The sequence below is a fragment of the Buteo buteo genome, chromosome 5 (genome assembly GCF_964188355.1).
Source record: "Buteo buteo chromosome 5, bButBut1.hap1.1, whole genome shotgun sequence".
NCBI classification, from domain to species: domain Eukaryota; kingdom Metazoa; phylum Chordata; class Aves; order Accipitriformes; family Accipitridae; genus Buteo; species Buteo buteo.
Genome location: NC_134175.1, coordinates 35,478,237 through 35,501,515, shown reverse-complemented (window position 1 = coordinate 35,501,515; position 23,279 = coordinate 35,478,237). Strand labels below are relative to the sequence as shown.

The 23,279-nt window shown below is 39.3% G+C and overlaps 1 protein-coding gene across 4 annotated transcripts in view; it reads right to left on the bottom strand.

Annotated features, from left to right (window-relative positions):
* RBMS1 (RNA binding motif single stranded interacting protein 1) overlaps window positions 1-23,279 on the bottom strand; it is a 148,369-nt gene that overhangs the window by 38,807 nt on the left and 86,283 nt on the right. For all 4 annotated transcript variants that reach the window (XM_075028586.1, XM_075028587.1, XM_075028588.1 and 1 more), the window contains exon 3: window positions 109-167. In XM_075028586.1, the coding sequence (XP_074884687.1) occupies window positions 109-167 (59 nt within the window). The remainder of the gene's footprint in view (window positions 1-108; window positions 168-23,279) is intronic.

Genomic DNA, 23,279 nt, shown 5'->3' with positions numbered 1-23,279 from the left:
TCAAAACAAAACAAAAAAAGATTAAAAGCACTTAAAATACAATATTAGCATATTTTATAGAATCAGTTAGGACTTTCAGGTGAATGTAACAAAGGCAAATATACATACCTTTACATTTGTTTGTTGTCTTATCCAAAATAGCCTTTGTCGATACAATTTTCCCATACCTAAAACGTATTAGACATACGTAAGGAAAATGAGAAAAGAACATCCTATTACAACAGATACCCAGTTCACATTATTGTATATCCTATTACCCTTACTTTTAACAAAATGGAATAATATATAGATTATATAATTATATAATGAAAACTCATACACGGATGGAAGTGACAAAAAAGATCAACAATTTCAAGCATGAACTCATTCTATTCTCCCTATGTTCTCAGTGATACCGCAGAATCACAAAACAAACCAGAGAAAAAGTGCTTTATAGAAAAGAATACAATACAATTAAAATCCTGGTACATATAAGAAACCATGTTTTAGACATAAGCTTGAACTGTCTCAGTATATATACCAGATAAAGCAGACAAGCTGCCTTGTCAGTGCTAGGCTTGCTAACTAACACAGTACAGAAAAAAAAAAACCACAAAAAAACCCAACAAACCAACAGTAAAAAAAACTTAGCTATCCCTTTCTCCCCCACTGACAAATGCAAAAAGGTTAAAAACTTTGCTCTGGAGGGTGACAAGTGCAAGTCAGATTTATCAAAGCTGATCAGCAAAGGTGGTAAAAATTTTCTGTATTTTTAAAATGGAAAATTGATATGTAAACAATTTCAACTAAAACCAAAATATCCCTCAGGAAAGTTTCAGTATTCTTTTTCTCATTGCCTGTTCCTCAACTTCTCAATAACTGGGCAGCCCAGGTACCAATCTGCTACGCAGTCCAAAGGCAAACACCCAGTGAGCTAAGAGCAATTAAGCTCAAGAAACAGGCGGGCAGCAATCCCAGCTATAGGAACAATTGCTGTTTCTGAAGTGCTCTGCAAAGTCTGTCAGTATTAGGGTTTTTGATCAAATTTACAGTAGAATTTGTCGCTGCTGGTGAAAACTTGCAGTTTTCCTTGGAAGTCAAATCCCAGTTTCAATTTAAAAAAAGCAACTCCCTTGGCCTGCATGAGCAGCGGAATCTGAAAGAGAGCACAGGTTTCCCAAGTTCCTTATCACAACCTCCTCTGTTTGGTTGTGAAATACATTCGATCCAGTGCTGTAAGTATACAAGAGAGAAACAATGTAACATGTTTGTTTTCACATGAGAATGTAAGGTAACTTACTACATTAAAAGGTATACCTAAGCACTGTGTGCTAAGAGGTTCTTTACTATTGTACAGGAACCCAAAATGAACTGAAAATTATGAGAAATGTTACCAGCATAAGAAAATGGAATTTGGGGAAGATTGAAGTTTTGCCAGTTCACCTACTAAATTTAACTTCAACAGAGCAAGTATCATTTCAAAAAGACATTATTTCAAAAGACAACTAACTCAGTTTCTACAGTAGCTGTATTAATCTTAAAAGTTCTTCAAGAAGCCTAATAAATAAAGTTAAGCTTAGTTAGTTAAGAGTACTCAAATAACTGTTCACTTGCAAGGTGATAGTTATTCAAGGATGAAGCCTATTTACAAAGTATGTTGCCCCTAAAGAACATTTAAATGCATGTTTCAGCGTAGTTACCACTCTTTGTGACCAGTGTCGGGCACCTTCTGTTTATTCAAAAAGTTATTGTATGGCTTCGAATAGTTGCAAGGGGGTAAACCCGGGACACTAGCCACTAGGTGTTGGCTTCCTTATTTTATCTGAAATTGTGAGGGTCTACACTGATATAAAATAGAACTCTCCATCTATAGCATAAAAATGTACAAGCATCAATGAAAATCAGTGCATACCTAAATATACCATGCTAGAAGCTGTAATAAAGCAATAGAAATTGTGCCTAATAGTTGGAGCAGGTGCTTCCTTATTAGTGCCACTTATTTTCCAAATACGTCATTGCATTTAGAAAGCTCTCTAGTCCGTAAGTCAAAACTTCTCAAATGTTCTCCAGAATTTTTCTGACTGCAGAGTAAATGTACATGTTATAGATGAGAGTGGCAAACTGTTCAGGGATACTGCTTTTCAAGATCCACTAAACTCTTGTGTCCCAAGTTGCTTGCACCCAGCATTACATTTGACAGCCAGCATTCTCCATATCCTATCAGCTTCCCTAAGCTTCTTAAAGTGAAGAGCTACATAACCCTTTGTGGGAAAAAAATCCCTGAAGGATGATCTTGTCCCTGCTACTGTTTCAGTTCTTGAAAGTGTAGAAAGTGGTGGTGGTGAAAAATTGTGGCACTGGTTATCTACGTAAACCAAGTAACTGCAACCCTCAGCCAGTTCGGTCAGGGAAGGGGTCAGGGGCTGGCTATGGACTGCGCTGGCCCACTGATGCTGACACACACCCATAAACAGGTGTCTGCATGTCTGTTCTTTACAGCCACTTCAGGGACCATCTTCCCATGTGCAAGACCACTAGTGATTTAATTCACTGTCCTAGATAGCATGGCTCCTGCAAAGAACCAGCTATCATGGAAGACTGCCAAAAATTTTCAGCAGTGTGAGTCTAGGAATGATTCGGAGAACCAGCATAACAATAACAGCCATCACCACGATTTCTCTTACGATTTTCCCTGTGAATACTCCTCCCATGTGCTAGCTCTCCAGTCCTGCCATGAAGCACAGAAATGCAGTTCACCCCACCTGAGCCTGGGCAGAGGGATACATCCCCTCCTTGCTCCCACCATGTGGTTTGAGATCAGGGGAAATTACTCCTTGCAGTTCCTCGTAAGTGCTTCCTTCAAACGATGACCATCGTGAAAATCTACTTCCTTCCTCATGAATTCTGCAGTCCTAATACCGCTGTTAACACAATGTCCTGTCTTCAACTGCTCATTTGCTGGGTGCAACTGCAATTGAGACCCACCAGAAATCAATGAGCTATAAAACACATCAAAGTCATGGTGCAAACTAGTATGTATTGCCTGCTCACAAAAAGGAACACAGCAAGCAAAAGAAAACTTATATTCCAAAGATGTCTATGATGTTAGGTCTTGCCTGAAGATCATCATTCCTCTCAAAGCTCACACACATCTAGTTACCTCAGGCACCCTGCTGAGGCTACTCTTCTGCTCCAAAGCCTTATTGCATGCTTGGTGAGACCTGATACCTAAGGCAGAGCACATCTCTCATGGTTGGCAGAATCATTTCTACAATGATTGGTGGTTGTTCATTCCCTCTCCTCTGAGGTAATTTTTTAAAATACGCTTTCTTTTAAATTAAGTGCTAATCTTGGTAAATAACTGCTAATCTGGCTGGTGACAAGCAACTCGGTACTCCTTATTAAGTAGGTTATTTTTCTCCCAAATATAACATCAAATGAATGTTCAGCAGCAATAGTGAGTTCCTTTCTTTTTTTTTTTTTTGAGTGCTGCTAACACATTCTCTCTTTAGTTTGAATTATTTTTGGAGATTGAAAGATGTTTTCAGCTTTGCATCTCTTTTCTATACAGCACTTGCACCAATGTCAACTAACGCATTAAGGAAGAGAGGGCTTGGGTAAGAGGCAGGTAAATAATTGCCAGGGGGCATTGGTTATGGGATTAAAAGGGGTATGTTCAGTAACAGTCTGCATACCAGTGTACAAGCTATCGTTATATTACAGAACACCAATACCAATGTGTATTTGGATAGGAGATAAAGAAGAAACTTGTTCAAAAGCCAAGTTAGGAAGATAAGCAGTACTACTACTTAATAGGATAATGCTTACCACTGCCCATTACATACTCTTTGTGTAGAAATGAAAGGGTAATCCCCACCTACTCAGCTGCCCTAAGAAGATCTACTGCCAGGCAATGTGAATGTCAAAACACAGCACTATACCTTTGTCTTAGATACTTTTGAAGTGGAAGACTTGAAGCCAAGCATCACCATATACTTTTTAAAAACCACATTGTTCAGCAACACAGTCAAACCAAGTACAAATAATCCCACTGACATTTATTACAAATAGCTAGGAATAGTTTTGACTTTTGAAACGTCACTGAAGCCTAATTTTGGCAACCTCCATGACGTTGAAAGAAAAGGGTCCTTAGAAAACTACGTACATGGATCAAACTGAACCACTGTTTATTTTTCTCCCTTTGTACATCTGCTAGTATAATGAACATACTTCCAAATGTGAGGGCGATAAGATGTCATCATGAGCATGACAAAGAATAGGGAATGAAGTAGCTTGAAGTCTCTGCCACAAGTGCTATTTTGAGTGTTGAAAGAACTTATCTGTGTGTGCATTAGGGGAGGTACAATTAGAACAGGCAGTGAGAGGCTTGATAGGGGTTGTCTGGAATGAATTGTTGAAATCTTTGTCCCCAGCAGCTTAACGCAATATACCTCATACCACCAAGCTCACAGTGCTTCCCTTTGCTGTACTTTCAAACTGTCTTCCAGCTTGTGCTGCAAAGGTTTCTCTACCACCTGACATTGATTCGGACACTAACATGCCAGAAGGATCTCTGCTACCATGGAAAGTCCTTGCCTTTTAGAGCTGGTTAGGTCCTCCATCCGGAACTGTCCAGAACTTTATGTTGAAGATACAACACAGTGCTCTCTCTTTGCCTAAGTCCAGTCCAGCTGTAAAAATAGCATTCCTAAAGATCCTGCTGTTATCCCTTGCATTACTGTAGTGCTGTCAGAACTCCTCTGCTATGCAGAAACAATGCTGCATATCTTCTGTGTTTATTCTAGATTAATTTTTACATCTTAGCATCTTATCACTCCCCTTCATGGAATGCTCTTTATTTGTAAGAGCCAGAGTCATGTGGTAAAACCAAGCACAGATTTCATAACATCTAAGTGGCTCTGAGCACATGGACTCACTATAAGGTGGAATTGTGAAAGGAAAGAGAACCTGGCTGAACACAAAAATTTTGATAGGGAGCCAATATTCTCACCAGGTGACCCAAAGACAAGAGAGAGCACAACAACCAGGCAGAACCAGCAAGGAAGATGTGGCAGGTCAAAAACACTGTGGTGGGTTCACCCTGTCTGGACGCCAGGTGCCCACCAAAACCATTCTATCACTCCCCCTCCTCAGCTGGACAGGGGAGAGAAAAATAAAACAAAGGGCTTGTGGGTCGAGATAAGGACAGGAGAGATCACTTGCCAATTACCGTCATGGGCAAAACAGACTCAACTTGGGGAAAATTAACTCAATTTATTACCCATCAACCAGAGTAGGGTAATGAGAAATAAAACCAAATCTCAAAACACCTTCCCTCCACTCCTCCCTTCTTCCCGGGCACAACTTCACTCCCAGATTCTCTACCTACCCCCCCCAGCGGTGCAGGGGGACGGGGAATGGGGTTTACGGTCAGTTCATCACACGTTATCTCTGCCGCTTCATCCTCCTCAGGGGCAGGACTCACCACACACTTCCCCTGCTCCAGCGTGGGGTCCCTCCCACAGGAGACAGTCCTCCAATGTGGGTCCTTCCCACAGACTGCAATTCTTCACAAACTGCTCCAGTGTGGATCCCTTCCACGGCGTGCAATCCTTCAGGAGCACACTGCTCCAGCGTGGGTCCCCCACAGGGTCACAAGTCCTGCCAGCAAACCTGCTCCAGCGCGGGCTCCTCTCTCCACAGATCTGCAGGTCCTGCCAGGAGCCTGCTCCAGCGCGGGCTTCCCACAGGGTCACAGCCTCCTTGAGGCACCCACCTGCTCCAGCGTGGGGTCCTCCATGGGCTGCAGGGGGACAGCCTGCCTCACCATGGTCTTCCCCACAGGCTGCCGGGGAATCTTTGCTCTGGCACCTGGAGCACCTCCGCCCCCTCCTTCTTCACTGACCTGCAGGTCTGCAGGGTTGTTTCTCTTACATGTTCTCACTCCTCTGTCCGTTTCCGTCCCAGCAACTTTTTTTCCTTCTTAAAAATGTTATCACAGAGATGTTACCACTATCGCTGATGGGCTCGGCCTTGGCCAGTGGCGGGTCCATCTTAGAGCCGGCTGGTATGGGCTTTGTTGGGCACAGGGGAAGCTTCCAACAGCTTCTCACAGAAGCCACCCCTGTAACCCCCCCGATACCAAAAACATTGCCACACAAAGCCAATACATTCCACCCCTCGCCTCTGTGCATCACATATTTAAGAATTATCGTTAACATCTACATTCATCACACAAAATCTTCACAGTTTAATAAAGTGAAAGCAAAGGTTGCACGTGAAAGCAAAGAAGAACAAATGACGTTATTCTCTACTTCCCATCAGCAGGCGATGTCTGGCCACTTCCCGGGAAGCAGGGCTTCAGTACGCGTAGTGGTTGCTCCGGAAGACAAAAATGCCCCCCTTCCGTCTCCCTTTACTTAGCTTTTATATCTGATCTGACATCATATGGTATGGAATATCTGTTTGGTTAGTTTAGGTCAGCTGTCCTGGTTATGTCCCCTCCCAAGATCTTGCCCAGCCCCAGCCTGCCATTGAGGGTGGCAAAAATGTTGGAGAGACAGCCTTGATGCTGTGCCAGCACTGCTCAGCAGTAGCCAAAACACTGCTGTGTTATCAACACCTTTCTAGCTACCAATGCAGAGCGCAGCACTACGAGGGCTGCTATGGGGAGAATTAACTGCATCTCAGCCAGACCCAGTACAGAGGGTCATGTGGGAGAGCAGATCAGTTCATCCTAAAATACATTGCAGTTACTGAGTGGATCCACGTGAAAATAAACCTTACTTTAGACTAGGGTAAATAACTAGAACAAAATGGATAAAGCAAATACTTCCAAAGCAATTCCTGTATATTAATTGTAACATTAAAAAGAACATACAGGTGGGGATGCCTAGACTGTAAATCAGCTTTAAAGACAAACAAACAAACAAAACACAACAAAAAATAACATTCTTATCCAAACATGCCCTTATTCAGTGCACAACATGGTCAGTGGGCACCTTGCATGTGCTCTAAATGCAGTAGATTCCTGCTTGAAAGGGAATAATATTATCCTTCAGTATGACCCTAAACAAATGCACATAACAAACACTGACTTCTACAGATCAGTGATGTGCAACTTTTCAGACAGCACCCTCATCTCCCCAAACACAGAGTATTCTATTTTGAACAGTACAACTCAAAACATTTACGTGAAACTAATGGTCTTAATAGCCAAACCCACATCACTTTCTATCTTACTTGTAGAGTATGTGGAAGCCCAACCCATTCATCTCAACTGAGACCTGAAGAGGAGAAACCTGAGCAGTCCATGGGAAGGCCTCATCTATGCAGCAGTTCTCAGCTCCTCTATACTACCTGGTGCAAAAGGAGCAAAGAAAATTCCCTGTAACTGAGGAAAAGAGTCAAGGGAGTTGTCAGCAGGGGCTGACTTGGTACAGCTGGCTCCCATTCCTCACTGCTCTTTCAGTGTTCAGGGCATTTCTAAGCCAACAGCACAACCAAAGGAACATGATCAGCCCCAGCAGTCTTTCCTCCTGGATCCAAAAACCAAGCTCAGAGCAGCCTCTGAGCAGTACAAAAGGTTTTTTCTGATTCCCATACCTCCCTCTCTCTGCTACATCTTGGGAAAGTGGCGTACTGAACCTCAAGCTCTTGCTGCTCCCTTTTAAGCTTAGATAAACAGAAGGAGGTTTTGTTTCTCCATGTATCAAATTTTTCATTTCTCAATAAGGGGAATGTCAGAAAATAATTGCCAATACAATCCTGCTATTTAATTATGGGTAAATGTTCTCCTACAAAAACTTGATAAAGAAATCTATTCAATCCAGCAGAATACTGAGTTTGGAGAACAGAATCAAACCATATGGTTTCCATTTTTAAATTCTTCTTCACCACATCTATGCCCCAGTGTAGAAGGAGACATTGCTGAGAACATTTTGTCCATATTTTGTTTGCCGTTGTTGGAAGACACACTGTTCTTTGAGAAACTCTTTGGAATCACTCATTTGCTTTATGGCCCTCATGGACCTAAAGATTTGCTACCGGAACATAATGAGTACCTACCACCAAAAGCTGGACCAATCATTTTTAGTGCATAATTAAAAATTACATGAAAAGTTGCAGTTATATTTTTCTTATTTTTATTTGCACAGTTAATGGGTATGCATAATTTAGCTTAGTACAAGCTGTGTTTTGAAATTGTTATAGATTTGGCTAATTTGTTTGGTTCAGCAAAATCTCCTTTACTAGCTTCAGATATGCAAACACTGGGTTAATCAACTCAGCCAGATGTGCCCCGTTTCAGGTATTGGATCATATTTTTCACTGTGTGCAAAATAGGACTTCCTTGTTAACCTAAATTAAAGTTAGAGCACTGCTTTGATAACAAGCTGTTAAATGGTTGTGTGGTTTTGACATAAAGCTAGTTCCTTTCTTATTAATTGTCCCTTTGACTCTCTGGTACTTCAGAGAGAAAGATCGTATTTTCAAGATACCCAAATATCCAAGTAGTTCTCCTTGTTGTTTTTTTTATTATTTTACTTGGGAGATAAATAATACCTCCAAATAAATTAGAATTTGTTATTATGGAAGCCAACTACTGTTTTGATTGTCTTTACAAAATGACTAAAATTACATTTTGTCTATTAATGTAAAGACTATTTTTGAGGAGTTAGGATCTGTGTACTAAAACAAAAAACAAACCAAAAAAACCTCCAAAACCAACAGACATAAAAAAAAAACAATCAAAAACTCCTAACCCCACAGATCTACAGATCTTTGGCTTTACTGACAATTCAATAGTCTTACATGCTGCTGTTTCTTCTTCACAAGATCAAGCAAGCTTTCTTCACAACCTCTCTACCTTTAATTCTTCATTTAAGTTTTCCATATTTGTGTTTTCAATAAGAATCAGTGGATAAAACCATGTATCATCATCATCATTGCTGATGCAGTTACCAACATCAGCACAGTACAAACTAATATTACTTTGGTACAAATGACCTTTCCTTCAGAGTCGGTAGGTTACAACTCCAGATTTCACTGAGAAGTAATCAAAAGTAGCAAAACCAGATGCAAAATCAGATATACTATCAGCTCTTACAGCTTTCTGTCCTTAGAAGAGCAGATGCTTAGCATGACGGACATATACAATTAGGTGAAGCATGAACAAATGCCTTCTTAGTTTCTTGGAGAGTATTAATTTTAACAGATAAAAAGAAGTATTTTATGAATAGGTATTTGATTTATAGTTTACAGGCTCTACACAAATGTAACTACTCCTTATAGCTCAAAAGAACCAGGAATTCAAAACCGTAAGAAGTAGCAAAGTGACACACAGGAATAAGATTTTGGAGAGTATCATTTTTCAGCTACCCATTTTGTTTTTCTTAAGAGTAGTTATTTCCTGGTTTAGCCAAAGATGAGCTGTGGGGATAGGGAAGAAATGTTTTTAAAATCAGGAAATGTTTGCTTCCTCTTGCTTTGTAGAGACGTGAATAATCTCCATCCATTTCTTAAAAGCTGACTGAAAATCAAGGGGGAAAAGTCCTGTTAGCATCCTACAGCTATTTTTATGACATTTTGCAAAGGGTTTTCAATTAGTATGCTCCTTTTCGCACAACTAACTGTCCTAAAAGCATGACCAACTGTACAATGCCCTTTCATTTAGCACAACTCAGGAAAATTGCCTTTTTTTAGTATCTCTGGGTATTTTAAATGTTTAAGACATATTACAGCTGACACTAAAACAGCATTCCTAATGTGGCTTTCTAGTGTGTAGTAAACGAACAAATTTCCAACAATTGCCAGCAGAGGCGTTTTCTCTGTCAATCTTAAATCAACAAAAAAAGTAATGGCATGTTTATTTAGTTTTACTTTATAAGGTTAAGAACGTTGCAATATGTGAAATACAGCAGTTATTCTTCAGTACTATGATGATACAATCATGGGGAAAAAAATAATTAAAAAAAGTTAAAAAATCCATGAAGCCTCCCCTCCAAGAGCTTTTGGAGTCGGAAGGGAAGGCTCTTGTATTCTTCCCTGGCAGGCATCAAGAAGAATTCATTTGATGCCACTTTGAGAAAAACACAACAGCAGTAGAATTGAAATAATGAGATCTTAAAATACAAAGTACATAATCTTTACATTAGGGTTTGTTTGGGGGCTTTGTTAATTAAAAAAAAAAAAAAAAAAGGCAAATTCTGAAGGATGAACCTATAACTTCTATTCTAGGCTCTGACAAGTTTATCAGCATCTGTTGCCTCAGTTGCTCCACTGAGGATGTGAATACAGATATTTGACAGAACTATGATCAATAATCACCCATTCTTCAGGGTGAGATTTTTTTCAAAGCCCTGAATCTTGGCCTATCCTTGCTTAGCTGCAACATGGTTTTTACTACTAAACACATGGCATTTAATTTCCATTTAACCTTTCTTAGGCTAGCAAAATAATAATGCTCAACTTGATGGTAGCGAGAGACCAAAGCAACAGCTCCAGACACTGAAAAAGGAAAGAGCAACAGCAGCAAAAGTGGCAGAGCCAACCTCTTGCCCTGCACAGGAGATCATCTTTCATATCACAGATACCTAAAGATTCTCATCATCCTAATGATTCTTATGAAAGCCAGAATACTAACATGCTGGTCCTAAATTTGTTGATTACCTATCTGTTTTAACTGTAAAGACACAAGATGCCACATGCTGTGAAGAAAAATGGAATTTCAAGCGACAAACTGAGAAAAATGATCCCATTCAGTGTTTCTTGCAGCCACTGCCCCTGTAGTAACCCAACCTAACTTCTGACAAGCTGAGGTGATTTAGCATAATCTCTGAACCATCTGCTAGGCTATCTATCAGTTCAGTAGCCTTGTTACTTTACAGTTTATAGGTTAAGCAGGATAAATAACCTATCAGAAACACAAGCGGATTTGCCTCTTTGACACACTTCGAAGTGCAAGTATTGTCTAAGTAACTGTAGCTTGCTTTCTCCTACACTGAAGAAAATAAAAATCACAGTAATGCATTAACCAAAGTGTCTGTTCTTTTGAAAAAGGAAATAGTTTATGTTTATCATCATCTTTACAGTTTATAAAATCAAAAGTTCAGCAGAGCTAAGTAATAACTTCACAACTTATCTTCACCTATACTTTTAGGAGATTTTTCTATTTACTGATTTGAAAACTCACATGTGAGGTATTTTAAAAGGTGTGAACTACGTCGAGTTACGTTACATTTTCAAACATCTGTCTGCAGGGACACAAATGCTGGTTGACATTAAAAGTGTTGTTTCCTGCCAATATTCTAGTGAGTTTGACGACCAACATTAGTGAAAGACCACTCTGTGTTTTTCTTACAAATTATAAGGCACTGTTCTTTGAGAAAAATATTTTAGAGTTGGGCGGAATATGAAGTGATGTGTGTAACTTAGACTGAATGGTTTAGAAACTCATTTGCTACTATTCTACTTCTAATATAGTATATTGTAATTTATATGAAGTACTCTTACACTGAAAGCATTATAGAAATTTTTACCATAAGACACTGAACTGAGGATCATTCACATGAAAATTATTTGTGCAGTTATTCAGATAGTCACAAATAACAAATCTCAGAATTATCATAAATTATCATAAATCAACTAACATACATTAAAACATTCACACAAGAAGTTACCAGTAAATGCTACAACATTAGAAAAAAAATCAAGACGTCTGCCTCTCAATTCCTGCCTCACAAAGCAGGCTGCACTTTCTAATCTGTATCATTCAGCATCCGGTTTAGCAAAGAAACTGCGGAGAATCCTTATTTTACAAAAAAGAGATAATTAATTTAAAAGATATTTGGAATTCTTGGCTAACCCACTTTTTAGTACTACAATCATTCTTACTCAAGAAAACACAGGACAATCTACATTTTCTGCAGGAATTTGCCTGTGCACCTACTGACAAGGCTATTCAGGTATATGGGAAGGAGTTAGTTTCCCACAGCTACAAGATCAAAGAACAAAGCCATGTTATTTTAAGAAAGCAAATGGTCTTACCCCGTTGTTCTCTTACACTAATGCTACAGAACGGACACAAATTATGCCTGGGTTAAAAGTAAAACACTGAAAAAATCCGCATTTTACACACAACCAAAAGCAAAAACTGAAACAATATTATTTGAAATAAATTATCATAGTTTCTGTGGCTCCCAGAAAGAATACAAAAAAAATATGAGAGCACAGAGTTCCACGTAGCCATGAAAGATACAGGAGTTTTTTGAAAATCATAATTAATTTGCAAGCAAAATAATGAAGTTCCAAACAGGTTCAAATTACAAGTCTGGAATATTATTTCTACAGTCTAGCAATTTCTTTTATCCTTTTTTTCATACTTAGAAATGATCACTAATCAAGACAATGATTTGGGAAGATGAGTAATTAAACCAGATGAATGTTAATATGTATTTATAAGCCAAGCTCATGGCAGGTCTGCAGACGTGCATGTATTGATTTACTACTGCTAGCTGTTTTAATCTGAAAGTAAGGCAGTATTTCTACACCCAACCATAAATCTTGGCAAATTTCAGCCTCACAAATTTTGCAGAGCCTACACTAACAGCTTGATAGAATAAAATGATGAAGACATAAGAGAGCAGTTCTTGTTATTCATAACTCCTTTCTCTTCCCTGTGCTAAACAGTACAGATCAGCTTGGGAGCATACATTAGTCTCTCAACCTGAAGACCTTTTATTTTTCAATTCCTCCTCCTCCACCCAAGGAAGCCAAATTCAGTCATTGTCAGCATATGATGCATTGTCCTTTATTTTGGCTTTTCCTAATCATATTTCTTTTTCTTGTGGGAGGGAATTAAGGACAAGGCAAGGGGAAAATGAAAATTATTTACCAACACTTCCCAATACTTTTTTTCCCTTGTTTTAGTCAGAACAGTATAAATCAAAAGGTGTTATTCTGGCTACAGTCCTAGCTAGTGTGAGATTACCTCCTATTTGCATAGACAGACAGACACCTATTAATGCTACAAGCCTGTATACTTGCAGAAGATTCCTCTTTCATTTATTCTTGCCTATTAATTTCACTTCTAGTGAAGGTTGCTAACCAAGTCTTACACCCTCAGTTTAAATAAATGATGCCCCAAGCAATATGTTGGCAAAGTCTTGAAAACCATGAGATTGGAGATTGCCAAAGTACAAGGGCACTTTCAGCCACATCCCATTTCCTAAGTCCTGACCCATCTGTCAACTCTGAACTACAAAAAGCTGTCTCGCATATTGTGTAAAATTACATATATACATTTATCAAAAAATACATACATATATATATGTACACACACACACACTGCTTTTCCTTGCATTTATCTTGTATAGAAGATACTTGGTCACTGGAATAATGCCTGTTGTTGATAACTTTTTAAAAATATGTCAGTATATTTTGTATGTTTTCCTTCTGTTTTTGTAATACTAAGACAACAGAAAGCCAACAGGATGAATCCAAGACCTGACCTGCTGGCTTAAAATACCTTCTACGCAAAGATACCTATTTGTTCTTACCTGCATCTTGCACTAATTTAATACCCCATCTTGGAAAGTGCTGACTGCCTCTCTTCTGCCTGGAAGGCAGAAGAGGAAAAAACCCAATACATTCAAATAACTTCCAGTCTTTCTGAGCTGCATTTTAATGGTGCTTCTTTTATGAAATACTCCTAGTAACATCCTGCTTTCAACAGCTATTCTATACTGGAATTAACACTTCATAATGAAGAAACTGTACAATTAATATTAGAGTCTGATCTCCTTTAATTGCTGGTAGCTTAATGTCAATCATACTAGAACAGCACTAAATGGACAAATTATTCAAAAATCACTGCTAAGCCTTCCAGAGGCCTTGCCCCCTTAACAGCACGGCATGTAGACTTTATCCCTATTTGAATCCGCTTCTCTCCTCTCAAGTCCCAGCTGTGCTGAATAGCAAATATCTCCATTTCAATAGGGAAAATGGTTGTACTAAAGTAGATCTCTCCAGGGGTCAAAATACTTCAGAAGGGCATTTAAGTGGCTGTATGTTATTGAGCAGAAACATCAGCTCACATATTATTGATTATAACTGCATGGCTCTGTTGAAAAGATGTCTGCAGTAGCATTAAGTGCTGAGAGAGGGACAGAGGAGTGTTATGCATTAGACAAAATACTATCCATCTGTTGCCAAATTTTAGATACATGAGCAATCACAAGCTGTAACACAAAATCTAAAGTGCAACCTTTGTGGCTGATGCGTCAGGGTCATATTCAGTGACACTTCCTCAGTTTCACACTGCTTAAGATAGACAGTCTTTTGAATATTGATTGAAGGAAGGCAGGAGGCAGAGTTTGATTTCTGCAGTTTTGCAAAGGGAATGTAATAGATACTTATATGGAAATTTGCTTTTGGTAGCTTAAATATACCATTTTCTTTAAAAACACCATTAACCTGTTCTGATCCCATCACTATAGCAGCTGGGCAAGTACAACTGCAGTCTTCTGGAACCACCACACATTCAGCCTACCCCGAGCCCCGAGGTGCAGACCGACCTGCGGTCACAGCACACTGCGCACTACCAGACTGCCATGCAGAACGTACCCAGGATGGCTGAAACTAATGCGATCCCCCAGACCCTCATTTCCAGTGACTTTTGTATAATGACTATGTCAAGCGCCACCATGGAAGGGTAAATCCCCCGTCCGAGAGTGCGCTTTGGCTGGTGTGCCTGAGGAAGCACTTGGATCACTGCGCTTCCCTGTGAAGAACCCAGACAATGGAGGTTAATCCTGGCCTAGCAGGGGAAACCCAACCTATGAGCATCCGTGCAAAGGGGTGACTCAAAACTGGGTCGTCCGGTCTCAGAGAAAATTGGGATCCTCCAGTTGGCTGTATCAACTGCAATCCCGGATGACGTCTACATTAAACAGAGTAAGACAGAGATTCAAAGTTTCTTAAAAGGAGCAGCCGTGGCGGTTTCACAAACCCAGGGCATCAGCAGCCACAGAAGGGATTATTCAAAAAAACACATTCTCATACAGAGCCAAGAAAAATCAACCAACCACTGCATGACAGCAAAGCTGACAGGCAAGCCCAACGTCAATGAAGTTAGTTCTGTATCACAACCTTTCTTGAACAGATTCGAGAACATATGCCAACAAGGGAGCTTGCATGACATGGTCACAGCGTTTCTGGGCTTTACAGACCTTTTATATTACTGAGAGCCTGAGATGACTACTTCTTTGCCTGCAGGAGGGCAGCCAAACAAACTTTTCTCTTCGAAGTGATAAAATACTACGTGAAAGAAGCCGTACATTCTACTTGAGGATAAATCTCAATGCCTATGCTTCACATTCTAAAATAGTTAATTTACTAATTTTTCTGATCAATTTATCTAAACAAGATGCTTAAACCAATCCAAATAGAAATCTTAAAATGTTTTTTTATGAAAACCACTTAGGAGCAGGAAAATGTAATGGATACAGCTATCACACAGAAAAGACAGAATCCAAAGAGGCAATGGCTATACCTAATGTCAGAAAGCCACTCATTAGTAAAGAGTTAAACAGTATGTAGGTCACTCTACAGTCTTTCCTGCACACCCTCAGCTCACTGCGTATCGGAAATGCTGTGTGGGAAGGCCAGGGAACTAAACTCACAGACCAAGTATGACTCAGACTGCAGTAATTTAATTATACTTTTTTTTCTTTTAAATTATCCTTGGGATTAAAAGAATCCACACCCTCAACATGAAACCAAATCATGATAAAAGAAAGAAAACACAAATTCATAGATCTTTGAGCCAACAAAAGGTATCTAGAATTGAATTAATTATTAATGGTAAATGACTGAGACCCTTCCTATAACATACTATATGGTCAGAACAGCAGAAGGTGAAGAATTTGAGCCCCAGTCAGATGTTCTTCTGAAAGCCCTAGTGGGGATGATCTCAGCAACAAGAATGTAAGAGAACTGCCTGCCAAAAAAATAAAGGAGAGCTGTCACAGCCAAATGCTGACCTCTACCACTAGAGGAAAGCAACTCCAGAGAAACAGCCTCACATTTCCTCCATCACTGCAGAAGCTGAACTCAAGAGTTATCGAGTATCTTTGGCACAAGCATGAGCAGAAGAAAACTATAAGATCCTGGAGAAGGCGGAACACCAGCAACCCAGGTCCAAATACAAATCCTGTAAAATCCCTGCGGAACAATTAAAATTTCTGCAAATTCTGTCCCAGTGAACAAAGCAGAAGTTTGGAAAGGACACTAATGAGCAGAAGAAAGCATTGCCCTCAGAAATACTCCTTCCTGACTACAATATAAAATTACAAAAATTTACTCTTTGCTCTGCACTTCAAGCTGCCTCCCTCCCCTTCGCTTAAGGAAAGGACAAAAAAAGGCACACTAACTACCAGAAAAAGAAGAGCAAAGCTAAAATGTCCTAATAGCACTAAAATGTCTTCTATCACAGGAACTCATAAATTTTCATCCAGAGAAACAGAAACTAATTTCCCCTTTTTCATGGCAAAAATTTAACTAGTTTTGTTGTGGTGATATAAACAGCAGTGCATCCCTTTTTCAGAAGGGTTTTTATTAGTGTATTGTGAAGTACATGGCAAGCCAATTACAAATAATTGAGCATCTGGCTTTACAACTATATATTTAGATGTATTGTGCTCTGTTTCTAATTAAATTATCTGATTTTTTTACCCCATGAGATAAAGAAACTAACAATGTTCCCAAAACCTATATCCACCACAAACATCACCAGGATGCTTGGTCAGTAACCAGTTACCTTTGAAAATAAAGTCTTGCTGCTGTTCACCTTTCAGCTACAACCATGGCGGAGTCCAAATCCCTAATCTCCCCTGACTGAGGGGTTTGGACCCAAGTGAGTTCAGGTGGAGGGTTTTATCTTGAGAATATAGACAGTGTTGCTTGATCAATGAATTTTAAGTAACAATTAAAAGGGCAACATCTTTGATAGAAAAGACCAAAAGAATCACCACAAATTAAGCAGAAGTCCCATGTTCCATACCAATTTAGACCAACACAGGGTCTGCTTCAGGTCATTGCTTCAAAAAGTCCAATTTATTGGTTAAATGGAAACTTAAGAGGAAAAAAAATTGTTTTTCCTGTTTTTCAAAAAGGAATCAGACTCAGAAACCTCTCTTACCCTGACTATCTACCCAAGAACATCTTAACAACTTGGGCCTTTCTGTGATCTACTGAAACCTATCTACTTTTTTGCACCTTATCAATTCTACTCAATTCAGTTGTCCAAAACAGTGAGCCTGTGCTCCTTAGACTACCACCTCAACCTCAGTTCAAGCGTTAGATGGGAAACAGTTGATTAGTGACAGTCAGGGCTGTCCCCTCTTCCTGGGAGTGCCACTCTTTTCAAAATATTTAATGACATTTGCAAAACTGCATAATTCAGAGTGAGTGTCCTAGACTTCAAAGAGAATTAACAAATATTTAACTGAATAAGCAATTAATAAAATGGGTGGAAAGAACTTCAGAATTTCTCATGGAACAAAGTAACATGCAATTCACTTGGGAAGAATAGAAGACGGGACAGATTATTGTATATTTTTATAATGTCATAGCTCTGAATATTTGGAAGATGTTAAAAAAGAATTGATCCTAATTTACATAATAAAAAGTACATTCATGATGAGGCCTTCGTATGATGATGGGACTTTTTTCAGAAGCAGTCCTGGCTAATAGTCTTTCACTGCCAGTACTGTACCTCTGTACGGCAACACAGAAGCCCTGTAAGCTGCCACTAAGAAAAAGGAACGTGGAGCAACACTTTCCCTCTCAGTATTTGAGATCTTCAAAATATAGCAAATAGACTTTTGGCAACAAATAAAAAAGCCTTAACAGTAAAGTTAAGACAAAGCCTGCTGCACAACAAAACCAAGTAGCTTCAAGTGTAAGAAATGTAGTGGGTTGTATATGGGATCTCTGGAGAAAAAGAAAATGCAGATGATTTACAAACACTCCTTTTCAGATCACAGTACTACAAAGAGCAATGCAGGGAAGGAAATGCACACTGCTACGTCAGCTCCACTGGATACCCCACCACGCTGATACCCTCAGGCCTTGAAGGGAAAGAATCTTTCTTCTCTCTGCCAAACGGCTTCTCCAGAACTCAGCCAAGGCATTCAGACTTAACACGGGGGAGATTTCTGCCTTGGGGTACTGCACAGCTACAGGTTGAAAAGAAGAAGGAAAAAAGAAAAAAACCCAAACCAAACTCCTGCAGGTGCTCCGTGCTTTTAGGGCCAGGCCTTTGCGAGCACATTGCAACCAAACAGGAGTCAAGCTTGCCATCATCTTAGGGGCACAGGTGAGCACTTCTGTTTCACACCAGTGGTTTTTTTCAACACGCTGGTTCCTTGGCGATTTTACATATACGCTAAATAAAACTAATGTCCTGAACTGTAAAACTCTGCTAGTTTCTGGGCTCCTAAAGTTCTTCAGTTACCCTTTCAGCAGAGTCATTGAACACCAGAAGTAGTTTGAATCTTTTTCAGGTGTTCGGATCATTTTATTTCTGACATTTAGGGTTTGCAAGTAAAAGATTTGAGATTTCTCCAGTATTTGTATTACACTGCGAAGCATTTTTTTTCCTCCTGGTTTTAGATCTTCTGTTAACATAACACTTATTTCACTACTGCATTCACTCAGACATTAAAGAAAAAGTCCTTATTAATGCACCAGAATAATTGCTGATATTTTGATAGACTTGTGAAAGCTTGTTAGTGACTAAATCTAAGCCAAAAAGCAGCACTAGGATTTGAAACATTGATAATGTGTAAGGCCTAAGTCTACAAAGTTGTCCTAGGCAAAAATACGACCCATACGCTCTCTTTTAAAGATAGCATGTAAAATTACATAACTGCACAGAATACAGAAAACAAACACTTAAAAAGAACACACATTTTGGGCTAACATTTCAATTTGGATAGCCACAATGATCAATTAATTAAATGTAATTATTAATACCCCCAAAATTAAATGATGTTACACACAATGCTTACTGTGGTGGATTTCTCTTGTGGCAGCAAAGCAACAGATTACAAATTTTTCCTCTTTTAGGAAAATAAGAGATTAAAGTAAGTAAGAGAAGAAACGGAAATGGAAGGGGCAGGGTAGGATACAAATCAGAACATATTTCTTCCACCAAAATTGATTCTGTTAATGATTAACTCAACTCACACAGGTTATTCAAGTGGAATATTTGTACTATTAACAGTGTCAAAACAGACCCGAAATCAAAGTCTTCTCTTTTTGTGTTTTCATTGGTGTTTTTTGCTCTGTGTCCATGTATCATAACATTATCAACATTCAAATTAAAATTTGACTTTTTTCCCAGGTACTGCAGAACTATCTGCAGAGATTAGGTATTTAAATGATGAAATGTTAATTCTTCTCTCAGCAGCCCTTTAGTAATTTAATTTTCTACAGGGTTGGTCTGAGTCTTGAGTAAGGCACGGTTCAAACAGAAAAGAGGCAGATGACATTTTTTGAATGTCAAAACAAGGTAGAATTTTAGAAGTTGTGAGAAAACAATTGAGGATCAAGGCTTAACATTTTCTAGAGATTTTTTTAAGGATAAACACTGATTTTTCTCCCTATTTCCTCGATTACAAGTTTCATTGGAGGTAGCAGGATCTGAATTAACTTGTTTACCTATATTTGCTACTGCTTTCACTCTGCAGGTAAAATATGCATATTTATTATCTGGGTTGCATACAATTTGGGGGTGTTAGCTTCTCAACCCTAAAGGCAGCTTGGCAACAATGTGGGGGAAAGAAAGTTTGAAGGGTTATAAAAAAATTGACTGATCTTACAACGTGTCAACATCAGATGGCTCTTTTTCATTTCAAGGAGTTAACGTTACAGAAGTCAGAGCTAAGCAGAACCAACCTTTAGCAAACAAAGTCAGGACTTCATGAGATTTCTATGAGTTATGTGAAACCACATGAGATACAAGACATTAGATACAAGAATCTGCTTGCAAATACTGATCCTGCTTTCTACACTAAATGGTATCCTGAGAAAAAGGGTAAGCTTAAATGTAAGCATGCTGGGGCAGAAATCAGCTTGGGCTCTAAGCTGATTCAATTCTGAACTGGTTTTTGACTGAGACGTCTGCCTAAGCAGTCTCCAACAGAAGGGTTGGTTTTTGACATCATGGAACCCACTAAAAAGCCTGATTAGTAGTTGTTAAAGCCTGATTAGTAGTTGTTAACATTTTCAGTAGTCCACTGAAATGAAACAATCCCCTTCAAAACGTTCTTGAACTACATTATTCCGATGAATAACTGTGCTGCTATCACCTCCCATCTGAGTCGGGCCCCTGCCGTCAGGGAAGCTCAGGACCGGACCCTGATCAAAGGCATTCCGCCAGCTGCCACAGGACATTTCTTTCCTGCGGCTCTGAGATACAGAACAGGGGTTGCATCTCTGTAAAACAAATACCTGCAGACTTGCAAATGCTCACAGATTTTACAGGCCCCACGCTACCAAATCAGCTTTTTGTCTTCCAACAAGAGATCTTCAATGGCGGTAACTTTTACCAGTCTGTTTTCCTAGTGCTTCTTTTACAAGCAGCTGTGGCTGAAACATTCCTTCCACCCTCTTCTCCTCCCTCGCCCCCACTTCCTAAAGGAAATTCCATGGGATCACCTCTTGTCCAGCCCCACACTGCAACAAAACTCTCATCTCCTGGGGGAGATGGAGCTTGTGCAATCGCTGGGTCCCTGCATCTGCAACCACAATGCAGACACAGAGTTCCTCAGTGCATTTGTATTCAAGACTGCTTGTTTTTTAAGAGGGTGCGCTGAGGGCAACTGCTGATTACTGTTAGGCTAAATGAAATACTGAGTCTGAAAAACTTCAATCTTTGCTTAATCACAAAATGGAAAGAGAAAATTAAAACTATATTTGTTTTAAATACAAGGCATCTCAAGAGACTGTCTGTATCCAGAGTTTAGGACTCTAGAAGACAACTTTTTTCACTTTTTTCTCAATTACAGTTTCCCCCAAAATAGATATGGCTCCCTAATGACATCCTACAAGAAGGCATTATTGTAAAAAAAAAAAATATATATATATATATACACATACACACACACACCCCAGAACTCCTCAGAGAGGATTTTAGCGTGGATTTAATTTGATCATGAATGTAAAGCTGTCTGAATTTTATTTCTGTCTAATTAAAGTGCAAATATTGAGGGGAAGATAGTCTTCCTTCAACATCATGCCAGGCTAGACACTTCATAACATGACTGCTGAAAGCAGTTGCTAAAAAATAAAGGAAATAACTATTTAAACCAAACATCACATCTCCAGGCCAATCGCAATTCCCGTGGCATACCACACAAATGCCTCACCACTGACTGTAGAAGTCAAGCCCTAACAAAAAGGAGCATTTCAGTCTCCATGTCAGGCCTACATCTCTCCAGTCTGTCTGGCAAAAGGGATGTACAAAACTGAATACTATTTCTTCTCAGCTGTAGAAATGGGATACTCACTTTTGACAGCAACCTCTTAAAAGATTATCAGCAAAGACAGAAGCTAGCAGAGCCAGTTTACATACCATACTGGCATGCAACTCCTCCTCTGGCAGTTTGTCTAGCTGAGAAACTGGGTGCATCAGCTGGGCAGAACACAAGTGAGATTATCTAAATCCTGGTCCTGAGGTTACTGTGGGTGTTTCTCTGCAGTGCTGCACTGTGTTCCACATCAACCTGTGCCTGCACAGGCAATGCAGCACTGGCACAATCAGTTATTACATCTAGGGAACATACCTTCACCATTCTTGGTGTTATGTTTGCCCCGAAGAGCAAAACTGGATGAAAAAGTGCAGTTAGGGGAAATCCACTGCAGCATATATAAAACCCAAACCATGCCACAATCCTTGAAGAAGGAATAAAGAAAAAGACGATGCTGGTACCAATATACAGCTGAACATTACAAAACACATACTGCTCAACTGCTACAGAATCTACCTCCTCTTACAACCAAATGATATGCTGTAAACCTGGTGTTATTTATTCAGAGATGTATGCAATAACACCATTTAAAAATGCATACATAAACCTCTAAAAGAACTAATTTGTAGAGGACTTCTTTCCACCCTAAAAAGTATGAACAATAGAGATGCTCCTGCTTCAGTATAATCAGTGTTAATACTGATCTCAAAGGGAACAGTTTCAGAGACACTGATGTATCACACTTAATTATATGACATGAAATCATATTCCACATAATTATGAATGCAATATTTCACTGCAGCTGACAAACCATGAAAGAAAAATGCAAGAAAAATGGAGAATAAAGGAGAAAGGAATGAAGAGAAAACACTTTAAAAAAATTGGAGAAGTTAGCTTTGAAATCTTCCATTCCACTTTCCCTTACCCTTATCATCTATCTAAAGGGGTTGTATTCATGTCCTACAGACATTTCCTTAGACTGAACTAAGCAGCAGTGACCCGCCCAGACCCTCTCCCAAAGAGTTAAATGCAAAAGACGGTCAGACTATTTCCTAAAGTCCAGACATGTCCTTTTTCTAATGAGATATGCTAAGTAAAATTAGCAGATTTCTTGCTCTTAACTGATCACTGTGATGACAGCTCCCTGCTACAGTAAATGTTTGAGCTCCAGTTCACCACTTCTCAGTCTGGAGTGTGTTTGAGGGGGATGGGAAACGGCAGCATGGGGAGAGGTCACAATCACATGGCAAGCAAAGAACATGGAAACATTAATATGCTAATGGCTGTCACATGACTTAATGAAAATATGCGTTTTATTAAGAGCAGGGAATTGAAATAACTTTTGGGTGCTCTTGCTTCAAAACAGGGCAACATTAGAGTATGCAACTATAAAAAATGAAAGTTCCCATGCTGTGGAAACAAAGCTGTATAGCACGTCTGGCTCAAATGTTTCAAAATTACTATTAGCCTGCCATTCATTTTAGCTATGCCTGTGTTCATGATGCCAAATATCTAGGAAGGAATCCTTAAAATACTCTCTCAACAAGATACGTGATTTCCCAACGCACATAAGCAAAGGCAGCTGCTACAAGGTTCTGTTTTTGTGTTCTGACCATCCTGGCACAGAACAATGGTCTGTCGTGGTAATTATATCACTAACTTTGTTACCTTAAACCAGCTGCTTTCCTAATTGTAATCCAATTAAAAACTCACATTATAACCACACAGTGATAATTTAAGGGGGAAGGCCTAAGTGAAACTGTCCAG